This window comes from Panthera leo, chromosome B3, assembly GCF_018350215.1.
Source record: "Panthera leo isolate Ple1 chromosome B3, P.leo_Ple1_pat1.1, whole genome shotgun sequence".
In the NCBI taxonomy this organism is placed as follows: domain Eukaryota; kingdom Metazoa; phylum Chordata; class Mammalia; order Carnivora; family Felidae; genus Panthera; species Panthera leo.
In genome coordinates, this window is record NC_056684.1 from 37,944,392 (window position 1) to 37,963,110 (window position 18,719).

Sequence of the window (18,719 nt, forward strand, 5' to 3'; positions counted from 1 at the left end):
GTGAAATCTGATGCCGGCTTGATTCATCCTTCACCCCTTGTCAGTGATTTTTCTTTCTGCCTTCATGTGTGAAACATTCTGTGTTTTTGAAGTTCAGGCGCTTAACTAGAAAACCTTTATTCCGTAACACTCAAAATCAAATTTTCCTGGGATTCAGTGCTTTCTTTCCACCTGTAGATTTTGTTCTTTCTTCATCTCTGGAAAATTTTCTTCCATCATATCATTGGCTATGTCTTCTCTTTTGCTGGGTTCTCTCTTAGAGATACCAAGTGTCATTAAGTGTTGGCTCATCTTTACCTTTCATGTTGCGGTTCCTAATGATTCACTTCTCTCCTGGTTCATTTTAGAATAGAACACCCTGATTTTAGCTGAGCATATGGCTATCCAGTCGCAGACTACATTTTCCAGTGTGGCTAAGGGTGGACATGTGACCAAAATCAGACCAGTAAGACGTAGGCAGCGGTGGTAAGTGTAACCTCTGGGCCATCTCCTTAGAATGCCTACCCTGGACTATCTTTATCGTTCCTATGGGCTGAAAGGGTAGAGAGGAGCCAGTTTCAACCACTGGAACGAGAGTGTCTGTAACCACAGGAACGAGATGCTACAGCCTCTAGAGAGAAGGAAGCAGAGTCATCCTGTGAGCCTTAGACTTTTCATGTGTGGACTGTTTTGTGAACAAGAAATAAATTGATCTATTTATGGCATTACATTTTCGGATTTCTTTGTTACAGCAGCTTAGCTTGTAACGAACTACTATGCATATCTATTAGCTTCTAATTAATTTCCTTTGTCTTTTTCCGTTGCGTTTGCTGTGCTTACAGTCTTTTCTCCACGCCCATATTTCAGTGTTCCGCAGTGTCTGTTCTGTTCTTCCTATTTATAGTTTATTTATTAGTTCCATAAAGTATTTTGGTATTCAATTTGTTTCCTTATGTCTGCAACCTCCCTTTTATCTCATTCTATTTTATCATCTCATGGATGAGCTCTAGTTTTACTTAATTTATGTTCCTAGCAAGCTGTGCTATAATATGAAGAAATGGTGAGAAAATTCCTTCTGTTCCTTGAGTTATATTTTTTTCTAGGTTAGGCTTTGTCTTTTGCAGCCCATAGTTCTCCCTCCCCCCTTCCTCTTCCTCTCTTTTTGTTAGCTGTGGGTGAGATACTGGCATTTATATAATAAATCAGCGTAGTGGCTGTATCATTTCTTTCCCCCTTGTATATTCTTGGGCAGCTCTGCCCAGATCATCTGCTTGCTTTGATGTAGCATCTCCTCCCCCGTAGTCTGCTACCAGTGTGTTTTCTTTCCCACATGAGAAGCAGGTACTCTGGGTCTCCTGTACCTTTCTGTTACCTGAGGGCCTGGCTCAGGGAAGCCTCCATTTTAGGATACATACAGTCTCTGTTAAAATATGCAGGCTCTCTCCCCTCTCCTGAGGTTTTGATGAACATCCTATATCAGGGTTTGCTCTCCTTAGTTGAGGATGAATCCCTCCCTCCCTCCCTCTAGCCCCAGGGGTTTTGGATCATTTCAGTAGAAGCCTAAAGACTTCACTTCTCTCTGGAAGAATCAGACATTGTTTGCTCTCCAATTTCACCTCTTTCTTCCACGTCCCCTTGTCAAAAGAGAAAAAAAGGTAAGGATGCTTGCTTGCTTGCTTGTCTTCTCTCCAGATTTTGTACTATTTCTGAGAATCTCAATATTTTGATAATTTACCAATGGTATTTCGTTTCTGAGGGGCAGGAAGGGGGTAGAATTGGAGCTGTGTTGTACCGCTCTACTCTGCTCCAGAATCTTCTGCTGGGTGAATTTAAACCTACACAGCCGCATTATACAACCCTGCATGACCGTATTCTGCAGTCCTGCCTCAGCCCTCCTCCCTATATTATGGACGGCACACTAAAGATCCAGAAGGGAAAGTGGCTAGGACACACATCTCATCTGCCCAATAGAGGCAGAGCGAAAAGGGCACATCACTGCTTCATGACCCAGGGCTTTTTTACTCTATTTTCTTGCTTTCCGAGTTCTCGAACTTTTCAAGCCAAACACAGCTTAGGTCAGTAGCTCTACTCCTGTCCTCATGGTAAAGCCCTATCACTCTGTTCCCCTCTTCATTCCTTTCTTAGCATCATTTAACATAGGTACAGTCCGGGCCTCACTTTCTGTCAGAAAAACTCTCCAGCATTCTTGGAGCTAGAAGAACTCCCTGGACAGGTATCTATAGCAGAAAAGCAAAAACCATGGGCTTGGAGCACTGGATTTCAGTCCTACCTCTGTCATTTAATCAGCAGTGTGCTGGGTTAAGTCATTTAACTTCTTTGAGTGTCCTTTTTATCTTCTGGAAAAGAGGGATATTATTAGCTACAGGGCAGCTGAATTTTATGGAAGGGAATTTTTCCTGGAAGCATGTCAAATCTCAACTCACATAATTTGAGACAGCCAGACAGTGAATGGCAGGAATGGCAAAGACTTTTGCTTGGCCTTCAACGTGTGACACAGGCAGAAATTACATTTCTCAGCCTCCCTTGCAGCTTGATTTGTCTTTGGGACAAGATTCTGGCCAGTGCTACAGGAATTGCATTGATTCTTCTGGTTGGGATAGAGACATGATGGCAGGAGCCCAGCAGCCACCTTAGCCATCTTAGATGACAAGAAAGTACAGAGCTGCCATATAGCCATTAATTGTGTGCGGTGAGAAAACATCATTGCTGTGTTTAATCACTGTTATTTGTTACATGTGCTGAGTTTACATCCTAATGGTACAAGGTGTTTTTTATTTATTCAGATGGTGTCTCTCTGTGGAGACTTCAGCATAAATATATCTCAAATTCAATCAGCCTGCACCAGCTTTGGAAAAAATGAAAGTTTGTTTGTTTCTTTTTTTTTTTTTTTTACATTTGGGGGGATTTAAATTACCTCAAACTTTGTGTATAAAGCAATAATGCAATATTATCATTTTATATCATGGAATTGCAAATTTATATAATCCAATTTTGCATAAAATTCAGCATCGCTGATCTTCCATTAGGCCACTGTGAGGACTTATTATGTAGAGATGCACACCATAACTTTTTCTCATCTCAGGAATTGTTCAACATTCTATTGGAATGTAACATTCATTTTTTTTAGAGAGAGCGTGTGCACATGTATAAGCATGTGTGGCACACAGAAGTGGGAAGGGGCAGAGAGAATCTTAAGCAGGCTGTATGCCCCGCGTGGAGGCCATGGAACCAGATGAGGGGCTTGATCTCACGACCATGAGAACATAACCTGAGCCGAAATCAAGAGTGGGATGCTGAACTGACTAAGCCACACAGGCACCCCCTAACATTCATTTTTGAAAAGGCACAAATCATAAGGTCATCAGTTGATACATTTTAACAAAGCAGACACTGTGGGAAACCAGCATCCAGAATAAGAAGCAGAGCATTGCAAGCACCCCCAAGACCTCTCTCATGCTCCTTGTCAGTCACTACCACAACCCGAAGGTAACCGCTATTCTGAATTCCACTCCCAGCTATTCTTATTCTGTTTTTGAATTTACATAAATGGATTATTACAGTATTAAATAAGCATCAACACATCAGAGAGCAAGGTACCAGAATTCAGAGTCTCCATAACACATCATTTATAATGTTCACAATAATAAAAAGTTACTATGTTTACAAAGAAATGGGAAAATGCTCATATAGGAGAAACAGTTGTCAATACAAACAGATCTTGGAGGTGATGCTTTATGATATAGATTGTGGTGATGGTTTCACAGGTGTATGTGTAGTCTCCAAACTCATCAAGTTGCATACATTAAATATGTACAGCTTTTGTATATTGGTCATACTTTAATAGTTCTAAAAAAAGAAACAGCTGTCAAGATAACTCAGAGGGTAGAATTAGCAAATAAAAACATTAAAGCTATTATTGTACATACTTTAAGGACCTTCAGGGAAATATGATCGTAATTAATTAACAGATGGAAAATCTTGGTAGAGAAATGAAAACTATAGAAAAAGAAACAAATGGAAATTCTAGGACTAAAAAGTGTAATACCTGAAATGAAAAGTTTATTGGATATGGTAGTCAGCTTGAAGAAAAATCAATAGATACTATCTAACCTGAAGAACAGAAAGAAAAAATTATTTTAAAAAGAACAGATCTTCAGAAACCTATGGGCAATATCATGTTGTAAAATTTGTATTCAATCGAAGTCCTAGAAAGAGAGGAAAGAGAGAAATGTAGAGGAAAATACTTAAAGAAATAGTGGCCAAAATGTCTCCCAGTTTTCTGGACAACATAAACTTACAGATCCTAGGAGCTCAAGCAGGATAAACACAATCAACCCCCCTGGAAGCTAAAGACAAAGAGAAAAACTTGAAAGCATCCAGGAAAAAAAAAAGAAGACCCATTATATAGAGGGAATCAACGATTCAAATGATGGCTGACTTATTAGAAATGATGAAACTTTAAAGCATTGAAAAAAAAACCACAGAAAAACTCTGGCAACCCAAAATTTGACATAAAGGCAATATAAATACTTTTTTTGGCAAAAGAAAACAATGCGTCACCAGCAGGCATGTGTTACATTGCCTTCAGCAGGCAAGAAATGCTTACGGGAAGATTTTTTAGGCTGACAGAAAATGACACAAGACGGAAACTTAGATGTCTATGGTAAATATAAAATACTATGTGTTTTTATTCTCTTAGTTTCTCTGAAAGGCAATTGGCTATTTAAGGCAAAAAATTATAACATACTGTGCAGTTTACAATATATGTAAATCACATGACAACAATAACACAAGGAGGTGGGTAAATGAAATTCTATGGTTGTAAGTTCCTTACATTGTATGTGAACTGGTGCAATATTAACTCTGAGGAAACTATAATAAGTTAAGGATGCATACTGTAATTCCTAGAGCAACCACTAAAAATAACACAAAGAGGTATGGTTCAAAAGTCAATAAAACAGAATATTAAAAAAATTTAAATTATATAATCCTAAGTCAGGCAGACAACAAAGGAACAAAAAAGAGATGGTAAAAATAAAAAACAAGTAGAAAAATAGTTTTTCTACATCAAACCATGTCAATAATTGCATTAAATGAAAACAGACTAAACACTCTAATTAAAAAGCAGAGATTATCAGACTGAATTTTAACCCAAGATAAAATGATATGCTATCAATAAGAAGTGAATTTTAAAGACACAGGTTGAAGTGACAACATCAACAAAACGTTGATATGCCATGTAAACAGTAAGCTAAAGAAAGAGGGAGTGGCTATATTAATATCAGATAAAGTAGACTTTTGAAAAAAAATGTTTATTTTTGAGAAGGGGGGCCAGGGGCAGAGAGAGGGAGACACAGAATCTGAAGCAGACTCCAGGCTCTGAGCTGTCAACACAGTGCCTGATGTGGGGCTCAGACCTACGAACCATGAGATCATGACCTGAGTTGGTCAGACACTTAACTGATTGAGCCACCCAGGTGCCCCAGACAAAGTAGACTTTAAGACAAGGACTATTATCCAAGAGGAAGAGAAATAGGGTCAATTAGCCAAGAAAACATAAAAATCATAAACATGTATGTCTCTAATAACATTAACACAAAATACATAAAACAAAAATCATCAGAACTAAAGGAAGTAGTAGATAAACCTTCAATCAGAGTTGAAGATTTAAAAATTCCCCCTCGGTAATTTGTAGAACAAAGAGATTTTTAAAAATCAGTAAGGATATAGAATATCTGAGTATTAGATCAAGATCAGCCCCCTTGAACTAATCGATATTTATAGAGCACTACAACCAACCACTGTAGGATACACATTCTTTTCAAATGTACATGGAACACTCACCAAAATGAATTATATCCTGGACCATAAAATAAGTCTCAAACAACTTCAAAAGTTTAAAGCTTACAGAGTATGTTCTCTGACCCTGATGGAATTAAATCAGAATTCAATAAGAATGAGAGAACTAAGTCAACACCCTTCTACATAAGGGTGGCTCTACATGAGCCAAAGAAATAATCACTCGGGGAATTTTGAACTGAATGGTAATAAAAATGCAACATATTAAAATTTGTGGGATGCAGCTAGAACACTGTTGAGAGGAAAATTTATCATCCTAAATGCTTACATTAGAAAAGAAGAAAAGCCAAAAATCAATCATCTAAGATTCTACCTTAAGGAGTCTTAATATAAAAAAAAAAAAAGAGTAAAATACACTCAATATAAGTCAGAGTAAGGGAATAAAAAAGATAAGAGGAGAAATCAATGAAATAGAAAACAAATAATAGAGAAAAATAGAGAAAGTGATTCTTAGAAAAGATTAATAAAATTGGAAAATCCCAGCAAGAGTGATAGAGAAAAAAGAGAAAGCAGAAATTGCCAATATTGAAGGTAAAAGAGAAAGGGAAGGAGGTAGAGGAAGGGAGGGAAGAAATGAAGGAGGGAAGGGAGAAAGGGAGGAAAGAAGAGAGGAAGGAAGGGAGGAAGGAAGAAAAGAAGGAAGGGAAGGAGGAAGGAAAAGGCATATGGAGGGTTGTAGTTCTCAGAACTGGAAGGGGTCTTAGGACGAGGCAAGGGTAGTTAGTAGCAGCAGTGACCATGGGGTTGGGAACAGACTTGAAGGGTGAGGTGAGCGGAGAGGATCCTGGAGGAGACTCCAGAGGAAATATCACGTTGAAAACACTGAAGTCTGCGGTGTGAGCATCTGTACACCTCACAGGCCCCGTATAGCACATCACATAAAAAAAACAAAAACGAGTGGAGTTTGTTATGATGTCCCAAAGCCTCCAAGAAAATACTAGATTCCAATAAAATGAGACTAAGAAAGGAAAATATGTAGTATCGTCTACAATTTTTTCCATCGAAAATACTTCAAATCCAGCACTTAAGCAAAACTTCCCGAGGTGCATTCCTCTGAATATAGTTCTAGGAGCTGTTCTGCCGAGAAGGGTCTGAGGAAGTTTGGGCAAAACTAACTGCACTGGCTACCCTCCTCCTAGAGGTTCATGATGGGCACCAGTGAGTCAGTGACTCCAGGTGGCCTAAGTGTGTGAAGGTCAGTCTGACTCTCTTCAACCTCACATTTCTCATTTTTATGGGACCACAAAACTCTTTCTTTCATGGAACACCTATTGTCATTCCAAGGAACCAGTATTCTGGACAAGGAATTAATGCATAGCTAACAACGGTCATTGCTGTGATTTGTTAGTATCAGGCCATACCTCAAAATTTAAAGATAAGGGAGAGCTTGGTTTTTTGTAAAACGTTTCTTCAAAGGAGCCTGAAACACACTGGACTCAGGGATTTTCTGGTGGATTCGGACTAACAAATAGAAGTCTAATTACTTCCTGTCGTTCTTTTTCTCTATAAATGTAACAGCATTTCTTTGTAACATTCTGGTAGAAATTTAAAAATTCTGGAAAAGCAGGGCGCCTAGGTGGCTCAGTCGGTTGAGCCTCTGACTCTTGATTTCAGCTCAGGTCATGATCCCAGGGTCGTGGGCTCAAGCCCCATGTCGGGCTCTGTGCTGAGCATGGAGCCTGCATGAGATTCTCTCTCTCCCTCTCTCAAAAAAAAAAAAAAGTTCTGGAAAATGATTACAAGAGAACAATAAAGTACTGGGATTTCATCTACATGTCTGTTACATCTCATACAAGAAGAAAGAATGGCTTGAGTTGCTTACCTTTGTGATTTTGGCATATTGGTGGATATTATACCACACTACCGCTCCAACATTGTCACTAGATATGAAAAGAAAGCAGCTGGAGGACCTCTGTGTTCTATGCAATCTTTCTGTAACCTAGGGCTGCAGATCACGCATTGATACTTAGATAGAATAGATCGCCTCAACCTTTACTTGGGGCCCATGAGAGGAAGCGAGTTTAAATGGCGGTCCTTTGAGTTAAGACCTAAGAAAGACTTTGTGAATGGGTTTATTATTTATCATAATGATGTTTGCTATTGCGATGTATTCCGTTATTGTAGAACAGTGTGCTGGTCTCCGGGCATTGGTGTTTAAATACCGGCAAGGGTCACAAGTGAGAGGAAGTTTGGTCCTCATTTACCTCATACCAGCAGTTGGTTTGGCACACAGCTGCAGAACTGCTGGGGCTCTTTTTATTTAATTTGGCATCCCTTCCTGAGCAGTATTGAGACTTTCAGTTCAATGACTCCACTGGGCTTTGCCATAATTTCTATGCTGTATCAGTAAACCCTGCGGAAGAGACGCCTAAGCAAACCTGAAAGCAGGCTAGGAACGCTTCCAGTTCAGATATTTCTGCTTAAGTCAGTGACAGAATTAACCCTAGATATAAATTAAGCTTGTTTAAAAAATACAACTTTAGTCATTAGTTAATTAGAGAAACTGATTTGTAAGGAATATTATTAGTAATTGTGTGTGTGTGTGTGTGTGTGTGTGTGTGTGTAAGACTTTGTCCTTTGCCTGCAATTTCTCTTGGGATAATTTTCCTAGACTCTGAATCACAATGTCAGAAGAAAATACAAGCCCAAATTCTGAGTGAGCCACATATTAATTATATGGCTTGGTCATATGCCTTAACCTCTATGCCCTGAAGTTCTTATCTGTGAAATGGGAATAGTGATCTCTCCAACATGCCCTGAGTATTATAGGTGGTGACACATAAAAGTTAGGTGGTGACACATAAAAGTCAGGCGGTGACAGCATCAGGCACATAACAGGTACTCCACAGATGCTTGGCGAAATGCATAATTGCAAAAAGAAAAACATCAACACCTCCTGTGAACTTCGTTTCCACGGTCAGAAGAGAAACCAGTTTCACCTGGTCTGCTTTTCTGTTTCATAGGTCGTGTTGGTCAGAAAAGGGAAAGGAAGGGAACCAAAGGGAATCGATTTTGCTCAGAATTAGAATCCTGGGCTGTCGGAACTAGAAGAAATCTTAGGGATGGTGTGATCAACGCCCTAAATTTACAACTGAACAAACTAAGGCCCAAGGAATGTAAGTCGTTTGCCCCCAAATCACATAGAAGTTAGTGACTGATTCAGGATTGGGGTCCAATATGAATGTGGACTTTTCGTATAAAGGGGATTGTTAATATTATGTGACGTTATGGTGTTTTAAAAAATCTTCCTTTGGCTAACCTGAAAAATAGTTCTCTTTTCATAGTTTTCTTATTTTTTTTTTAAACATTTTACTTTAACCCATCAGGAGTTTTCTTTGGTTTAGGATGTAAAGTTAGGAGTTAACTGAGTGCTCTCTTTCCAACACATTAGTCCAGTAACTTGGCCCCACACATCTAACTATCCCTCCCTTCCCCACCAACTTACACCTTTCCTACATTCAAACTTATTTTTTTACAGTAAGGTCAATATCCGTGCTCATTTTTTTATTCCACTGGTCTGTTAATTTTTCTATCTGTAGGATGCTATTATAATTATGTTAATGTTATCATATGTTTTAACAAGTTGTATGAAAAATTTACCTTCATTAATCTTCTTTAGAGAAAAAAAGTCCTGAAGCTTTTGCCCATTTATTTTTCAAGATGATGAACACTAGCAAGTGGAAAAGAATTAATATTCCACACAAACCAAATAAAACCCATAAGTTTTTGGATTGAAATTACATTAGATATAAATATTAATTTGGAAACAACTGGAAGTTTTTATTATAATCATTTTTCCTTTTCAGGAATATGATGTATTTTTATTTATTCAGTTGCTCTTTGATGTGGCTCAGTAAATTCGAGGCATAATGTGTAAAGCTTTAAAAGCACTCTATGATGATCTAGGGAAGGGAAAATAAAATTCTACCTGAAGAGATCTGGGGAGATATTTTTATGGCGGAAAAGAGGAGAGCGTTACAAATATAGCCAAATGAGGTACGTGGCATTTCATTCTTTACATTAACTTCACACAGCCTAACTCAATTGCAGAGGTCCTTACCAAGTTGTTATTCAAAGTCATTGACCACATACACACCAGCCAACAGCAAATTCGTACTGGATTCTTACCAGATCTGCCACCACGTTTGATGTTGGAGATAGGTTCCCTGTTCTCAAAGGAGTTTACAGTCTAACTGAAGTAAGTGTCCATCTTTAAAAGCCTCAGCTCTAGAGGGTAGACCTTAACTGTTCTCACAACACATACACTCACATGAAAGGTAATTATGTGAGGTGATAGAGGTGGTAATCGTTTCACAGTATAGTATATATGTGTACAAAATCATGACATTGGACACCCTAGACTTACACAATATTATTCTCAATTATATCTCAATAAACCTGGCGGGGGGGGGGGGTAGGAAAGAACCAGCTCCCCTTTTCTGATCCTTGGGTTAATATAGCCTCTTAACTGAGTAATTTGATCTTTTACTTCTATTCCCAGACCAAGGTGGAGAAATTTCTCCGGCAAATTCCTTGGTCATCAAGGGAGCCATTTTTGGCTCGGTGCAGGTCAAAGTCATCATCTTCAAAGCCACCTGCAGGGAGCATAGAATAAGAATTAAGAATGCTAACCTGGAAATCAGGCTGGCGAGTTCGAATTATGGCCCTTTGACTTGTAGCTGTGTGACTTTGGGCAAGTTATTTAGCCACTTTTGCCTCAGTTTCCCCAAATATAAAATGCAAGTGGTAAAATAGTACCCAACTTGCAGGGTTACTGTGAAGATTACATGAGACAACTTGTGTCTGTTGTACTTACCACCATGCCTAGCATGGAGAAGCACTCAGAAATGCCGGCTCTTACTTAAAATGTAGTGTCCTGGGCAGGTAATACATTTCAGCTTCACATGCAGCCTATAGCAAAAGCACAGCTAGGTGTCCTGCGAGTGTTCGAGATTAGAAAATGGAGTTGGTGGGAGAACTATCTTTCCTTCTATGGAAGTTGACGTTCCACACTTGAAACTATGGGCAAATGGAATGATAAACACGAGTGTGTGGGGAAATGGTGATATCTTCCCCTGGGATTGCAATGTTTTAGATTAAATGATAACTCCATAACTAAGAGGGTTACAGTTTTGAAAATTCTTGACTGAAAGAGTCAATCCTCTTTCCCCCTAAATTATGGTGATATTAAATGAATCCAGTATTGGGTATCCAGTACATCTTTAAATGGGTTGAGAAGAAGATGTTGGGACGGTATTTTCTCTGTGGTCAGCTCCCTCTCTTGGGTCCCTGCCTGTTTGCACTTTACAACGCTTCCTGGTAACTTCCTACGAGGATCAACCCCTTTGCAGTTAGAAATGGAAAACGGCATTTTGAGACTCAGAAGAGAATTTTCTTAGGAACGTATTAAACAAAGTGGGGTGAGGTCCCCAGGCAAGCTCATGGGAGATATTAGTGCAAATGAACCTAACCACCAGCTGTATCTGGGCCCCTCACCAGCCAGGCACGGGGAAAGGGGAATTCCCTTGCTGCAAGTGGCCCCAGTGGCTTGAGAACCATGGGGAGATAGGGAAGCAGGGTATCCCACCGGGAAATCCCTGAGGATACTTTGTATTACAGACCGGTTCCTTCCCACCTCTCTTCTCGGCTTTCTCTTTCTCCTCTTGATGCATACTCTTTCTTCCAGCCAGGGTTTCTCTCCTGCTGTGGGTACTACAGTCACTTAGATAGAAAGAGCAGTGACAGGGAGATGCGTTCCCCCCACTTCTCTCCCCAGCTCTGAGTGTTAAGCTAAAAAACATGAGTACATGATCAATGCGGTCAGCCCCAGGCATAAACTGCTTTAAAAGACCCAAGCCCCCGACAGGAATGTAGCGTAACTAGTGTTACCAGAGAAGCGAGATATCACCTGAAGGCGAGTGGCCTGTTACAGTAGGAAATTAGTAAAAAGGAAGGCAGTGGTTAAGAACAGAGGCTCTAATATCAGATAGGCCTGGGTTTGAATCCGGGCCGTACCACTTACTAATTGCATGACTGGAGCAAGGAACTTAATTTCTCTAAGCCTCGGCTTCTTTATCAGTAAGATGGGAGGAAGAGCACTCCCTCCACTGGGATCCATGTGGGCATGGATATCAGAAGCTCAGCACAATGCAGTGTAATTCGTCCAGTCCAAGCAGGTAGTAGCTATTTATTATAAAAAGTTGAATCAGAGAGTCGGAATTTCTTAGCGTCCATAAAGCACTCTCCACAGGGATTGATTCATATTCCTTTGGCAGGAGCAGCTTCACAGATGGATGCATCAGACTATAAATGTGTGATGCTGCTCACCATGAAGATCGTCCAACTAATTACCCTCAGTCAGTTCCCCTGTCCGCTAAGCAGCCTTCTCACTGCGCCTTCCGTATAGCTTTCTAAGAAGGATACAATGTGCTCACCAGATCGGGTTGACCTGAACATCCAGGCTCGTCCAACCATTATAGCTCTCCTTAGAATAAATCAAGTGGCACTCCAGTTTATACGTCGATCTCTTATGAGTTCAGCTGTACTCAAGAGACTGGTCCAACTCTGACAAAATGGAATCTCTAATCCTGTCAAGCTGAGGGTCGGGTCACACCCCGGGGTGCCCCGAATTAATAGTCTTACAGGGCTCTTGAAGCTGCGAATTGCTGACCTGCCATACAGGTATAGCCAGCCTCGAGACTAGTTTCTTTGAACTACACAGGATTTTTTAAGTTATCTGGGCAAGAATTTACAAATCCAGAGATTTCGCCGAAAACGCAAACACGCGTTTCCAGCTTTCTCTCGAAAACCCAGCCACAGGGCTAGGGCTGAGGTGGCTGCCTCCTCCAGGGAGGGCCGGTCTCTGCAGCCCAGCGCTCCAATAATGAAGACAGCTCTACGCCCAGTCTGTTTTCACCAGCCCTGTCCCAGCAGACTTACTTTTGTGACTCCTGTTGTAAGTAAGAACACTTTAGACATTTTCTTAAGGTTTTTACTTCTTGGAAAAGAGAGAAAAAGGAAGAAGAAAGCCTACCCCATGAACACTCCTTTTGATAAGTTTGGAAACACACCTGTATTTTAGAAAACACTCAGATGAAGATAGTCCCCTGGGACATTTTGTTGCACGAGCAGCTGGGACCACAGAGAGTTGGTAAGTGGGTGAGATTGGGGAGACCTCACACTGTCCTGTGCTGAGGCTGGTAATTGGCAATGAGGAAGGGAGGGGGTGCAGCCAAAGGGGTACAGGGTGGAGTGGAGGGGCGGGCAGACAGGGTATATGAGAAGTCAGTGACCCCCTGTGCTCCAACTGGCTCTCTTGCCTCCAGAAATCTGGCCCCAGATCCTGCTTTGGACTAACACTGGGGAGGAAGATGTGAGACGTGGGAATTAGGGATGGGTTTCCAATAGAGTCCTAGAAAGTAGTGGGGAAGTACTCAGCATCTGGACAGAAAGCCCAGCCATCCAGCTAGATTGGCAGCTCTGAGTGGCCACTCGTATGACAGGGATAGAGTTGTATGTAAATGGTCAGGGGGAAGGCTGTCTGTGGAAATCTAAATAGGCCATTTCATGAACACTGAACAAGTTCAAGAGACAATGCTAGATAATGCTATTCAAGAAATCTTTATAGCCGAAAGGAGAGGAAATAAAGTTTAATAACCAATGAAGACATCAAGGGAGAGAGATTGTTCAGGAGAATTCTAAAGCTGCCATTCAGTTAGAGAATCTGGAGAAGTGATCTAATTTCAGAAACTGCCTTCAGCCCTTCTTCTTATGATCGAGGCTGAGATCACACAATTAGATTTCAGTAGCCCTTTCAAGGCCAACCATCAATTGGCCGTACCTGTCCAACCACATCTTTTGGTTTTCCCTTTATAAAAATTCGAGATGGTTAGGCGAAGCTCCAGGCTACCCTCTGTTACTCATTCTTCTCCACCTCTGCCTTTGCTTGTGTGGCTTCCAGCGCTGCAACTGCATGGCCCTCTTCTCTCAGCCATGCCCACCAGCTCCTCCAAGGCCTGTTTTGACGCAGGCCTCCCCCCAGCGGTTACACCCATCACTACGTTGTCTCCCCTGAGAGACTGGCAGTTCTCCAAGGCACCCGTGTAGCTTTCATTGATCTGGGAGACGCAGAATCAGCGCCGTGGTCCCAGCGACGACTCAGAACAGCCAATTTGTCTTCTCAGGATACAGATGGGGAATCCCAGTCCTTAGAGACTAAGTGTTGTTCCCTTGATAGCATGGAGCTTATAGCAGTGGCATGGGACCAGTTAGCACCCATGTCTTCTGAGTCTCCTCTTGGCCTCTGGTTCTTTCCACTGAAGAGCTCATGGCTGCTTCCAGACCTCACAGTTGCCAACCATAAACAGATTTATTCAGGCTTCATTGCAAATAGAGATGGAAATCAAAAGACTATACAAATTGGGTATTTTGGTGGCATATTGTCCCACCTTTACAGGCTAATGAGAAGGATTTCCTCCAAATAGATATCTTCTGGGCTTCGATTACACATTCTGCTTCAGAGGTGATGCTTCTAAAGAAAGTATAGGGTGAGTTACTCTCGTCTATGGGTACTTACTTCTGTTCTACCAATGAGGTTTTAAAAGGCTAAGAATGTATACTTGAATTCAAGTACAGTTTAAGGTACAATGGGTTAGAATATTGGAGAACACAGCAATTGTATTTATTCATTCCAAGTATCTCTCAGTGGATAATTAACCTGGGCCATGATAAAAACAATTCTATTAGGCCCATTTCTCTTGTGGCTAATGCTACTGTGCTACTTGCTATAGTATTTTTCTTCTGCTTCATCCTAAGCAGAATGCTCACTATAATAATGCAAATATTACCTCTTGTGTAGTGGTTCCATTTTCCTGCTTGCAATGGAAAAGCCACAGTAGTTAGATGAGAGAACGAAGTTTTATATTTTCACTCATGAAGATGCAATTCTTATGAAAATCTGCAGATCTATCCACTTTTTGGTAGGTTTCCTATACCATCAACTAAAGAAGTAGGTCTTTTATCCATAAAGAACACAGAGTTTTTAGGATACTTCTTTGTTCTGATACATAATTTGCCCCATACTGGATGTTTGTATAAAAGAAAAGGAAATCTATCATAGGGAGTTCTAATTTGGGGGGATCATGGACCCCTTTGGTCCTATAGACCCCTATGCAGAATAATGTTTAAAAATTTTTTTAATATTTATTTTTGAGATACAGAGAGAAAGAGCACAAGCAGGGGAGGGGCAGAGAGAGAGGGAGACACAGAACTCAAGGCAGGCTCCAGGCTCTGAGCTTTCAGCACAGAGAGTGATGTGGGACCTAAACCCACGAACCGCAAGATCATGACCTGAGCCGAAGTCAGACACTTAACCGACTGAGCCACCCAGGTGCAGAATAATGTTTTTCAAATGCATAAAATAATATACACTGGAAACCAAACGTACTGAACTACAGTTCTATCCATGGACCCCTGGTACCTTAAACCTATCCTAGAGCTGACTCAGGGTCTATCATCTACATAACGTTTGGCTCTTCAAAGTGGAATTATGAGGTTAGAAACACAGCCTCCTAGTTACCAAAACTCAAGTCCAAAGCCCAAGTCACAAAGTGCAAAGGCAGTGGGTCACGTCAGGGAGCAAGGCTAGCTGGTTAGCAGGTGGCTGCTGACCTGGGATGATTCCAGGGCAGTGAGAAGCTCTCTTCCTGCATCCCCAAATCCCCCTTCTCCCTGTCCACTCATGCTTGAAATCCCTTAATAGAGTCTCACTCCTTTGGTTCAATTAAATAGAGGATTTACTCTTGTTAAAAAACAAAAACCCATGGGAGAGGTAATAGTCCATGCCAAAGATTTTCAAATTTATTTTCAGGAGTAGAACCTATTTTTCAAATGCAACTTTAAATAGAATTCTGATAGGTAAGTAAATGCAAGTTTTATAAGAGTTTAGTATAATTCTATATGTTGAATTATATATAAACATGTATATGTATATATCTATTTATGTGTAAATCAACACTGGAAACAATGAGGTTGTCTCGATGAAGGCAAATTATGAAATCAAGAGTCACAGATAATAACTACCACCTTACATCCATCTCAGCATACAATTTATTTCTGTATTTTTTTCTTGCATGGACAAGACAGAGAAAATTCTGATGCAAATAGATAAAGAATTTCAAATAGCTAACAATTTGTTATGGTATTTGTAACCTCAGGATCTCCCCCAACTAAAATGGTCCAGAAGCTTTAAAGAACAGTAGGAATTTTTGGTTTCAAAACAGAATCTCAACAATATCTAACACATGTTCAAATTCCTTGGTAATTAAGGATCAGTTGGTGAGTACTTAATTTAGGGAGTATGTCCAGTAGATTTCGTCAGTAAGTTGAATCCTAACTCCCCTACTGATTTCATAACCTTAGGTGAGTAGCTTAATCTTAGTCTCCATCTCATGTGTTAAAAGGTTATAAAAATGGCATCTATTTTATAGGTATAAGGGTTAAATATGATAGTGTTCATAAAGCACTTAGCATAGTGTCTGGCACAGTTCATAAGTGCTTTTATTATTGAATAATAATAATAATAATAATGGAAGTACTTTTCAAACATGTCATGTAACATTTTAAGATGTTCCATCACATCCCATTTAAATTTCTTTTTAGGGGCGCCTGGGTGGCTCAGTCAGTTAAGCCTCTATCTCTTGGTTTCAGCTCAGGTCAAGATCCTCACAGTTTTGTGAGTTTGAGCCCTGAACTGGGTTCTGTGCTGATAGTGTGGAGCCTGTTTGGGATTCTGTCTCTCCCTCTCTCTCTCTACCCCTACTCCACTCTCTCTCTCTCTCTCTCTCTCTCTGTCTCTCAAATAAATAAGCTTAAAATTTTTTTTTTAATTTCTTTTCGGATATCTCTGCACCCTCTTGTTTTGGATATTCACTCAGTTTCAAAACAATCTACTTTTGTGGGTTGAGGCAAATTTTAAGATGATGCTTTACTGCTGACCTTTTATCTACAGCTGTAAGTGAAGCAACAGGCTGACCCTGCACCACCAGATGGAACGTGTGCAGCACATTTCCAACCAGGTGAGAACCAACCCAAACTTAAAATGAGCAATGAGATGATCTATAATGCTATATGATCACATTGCAATGTGTCTTATTGTAATTTTACCATGTACCAGTGGCTCTTGTGCTGCCAAATGTGAGCTCCAGAGAACTTGCCTGGCTTTTAAGGCGTGATAGCTCGCATGTGTCATGATACCAAAACCAGTCGAACGCTAGTAGGGGCTAGGCACCGCTTTAAGACCTTGACCTGTATTTGGCCTTCACTTATGTATCTGTATGATTATTATAGGAGTGGATATGAGCAGACCTAAATTTCAAAACGTGACCAGTACAAAGATTCGCCCTAGCTAGTGAAAGACATCTTTATAAGAAATTCAAATGTGCATGTGCGTGCACGCCCGTGCACTCAGAGTTAACCCGCCAGTGCAAACTAACCCATTGCTGGTATCTTAGTATGTGCTAAAATTTGGCACCTAACTTAAGTATGTCTGTGTTGTTCTTTGCTGCACTTTAAAATCGTTCAAATATTTATCAAAAAAATTAAGTGTGAATTGAATGTTTGCAGCTTCCCCGAAACTCACTGGGGTTCTCTGTAACAGTTTGAAAACGAGAGCATTAAACCTTTTTACTCATTTATACTGAAGTGTGAGAGGAGCCAAATCAGATCCTTTTGTGGAAGCATAGGTATGAAGAAGGGGAAGAAAGTATGAGACTTCTAAGGTTAGTTCATTTTCTACATAGGCAGGACCCTTATTAGGCACCTCTTATGTGCCAGCAATGTTATATTACTATAATTCCCAGAACACCCTTGCCTAATGGGCACCATTATCCTGACTCTGCAGAAGAAACTGACAACCCGAGATGTGCATTTGCTCACCTGGGTTGCATAACTAGAAAATGGCAGATAGGACCCAAACCGATCCACTGGATTCCAAACCCTTCCCACCACACCAGACGGCCTCCAACCCAAGCTCCCCATTTTATAACCCAGGAAAATGAGAATGAGCAAGGTAGAGTAACTTGCTCCTGGAAACAGCTAGTTGGTGGCGAGGCTGTTGCAGGAATCCAGGAGCAAGGGTATTTCACTAGGAAAACTCTATCGGATGGCCCAGGGAAGATGCCCCGTGCAACCAGGGTAACCGGGGCCAGCAAAATCGCTTCCTCACTTCTAGACTTGGCATCAGTCACTTAGTTTCAAGCAGAGACTAGATGAAGGAGACAGACCAGTTCTCTCCCGAGCACCTAATACGAGCAAAACACGGGTCGGGGCAGTGGAAGATCTGAAAAACAGGCAAATGGATCAGACCACAAGGTCCCTGCCCTGGTATCAGTGTGGGGAAAAAGGCATCATCCTAGGAAATATTAAATAGAATCTTTGGAAGCTATCTCAGTAATATTTTGTTTCTCTCCCTCAACCCCTATGTGAATGTAAGTTTTAAATGTCAGTATAAAACATGGCATAATACAATATCACAATTGTCTCTAGTCCTAACATTTTTAGAGCACTTATTTGTACCAGGACCTTTGCTAAGTGCTTTGAATTCTCTCATTTAAATCTCAATGCAATCCTATGGGATACTCTTATTATGGACATTTTACTTATGAAACAACGCAGGCTGTTTCTGGGAGATTCCCCATCTAGCAAGATTCACACCAGGCAGTCGGACCCAGAATCGCTACGCTCAGAGCTAGCAGGTGCTTGGAGTTCAGCGTAGGGTTGGTCTGGAAATGCATGCAGGATCTCAGCACAGAAACTCAGGAAACACGCAAGAAACCCTCAAGAAGTTGGAGAACTCACTACCG

The 18,719-nt window shown here is 40.7% G+C and overlaps 1 protein-coding gene across 15 annotated transcripts in view; it reads right to left on the bottom strand.

The window, feature by feature from the left end:
• Nucleotides 1-18,719, bottom strand: part of IQCH (IQ motif containing H) — a 210,637-nt gene that overhangs the window by 148,607 nt on the left and 43,311 nt on the right. The window contains exon 6 of one of the 15 annotated variants that reach the window (XM_042941635.1): nucleotides 13,508-14,386. The exons of 12 other annotated variants lie outside the window; for them this stretch is intronic. In XM_042941635.1, the coding sequence (XP_042797569.1) occupies nucleotides 14,375-14,386 (12 nt within the window). In that variant the 3' untranslated portion in view covers nucleotides 13,508-14,374. Of the gene's footprint in view, nucleotides 1-13,507; nucleotides 14,390-18,719 lie in introns of those variants that run through there. 2 more of the 15 variants (XM_042941638.1, XM_042941633.1) reach the window with 2 other exon arrangements.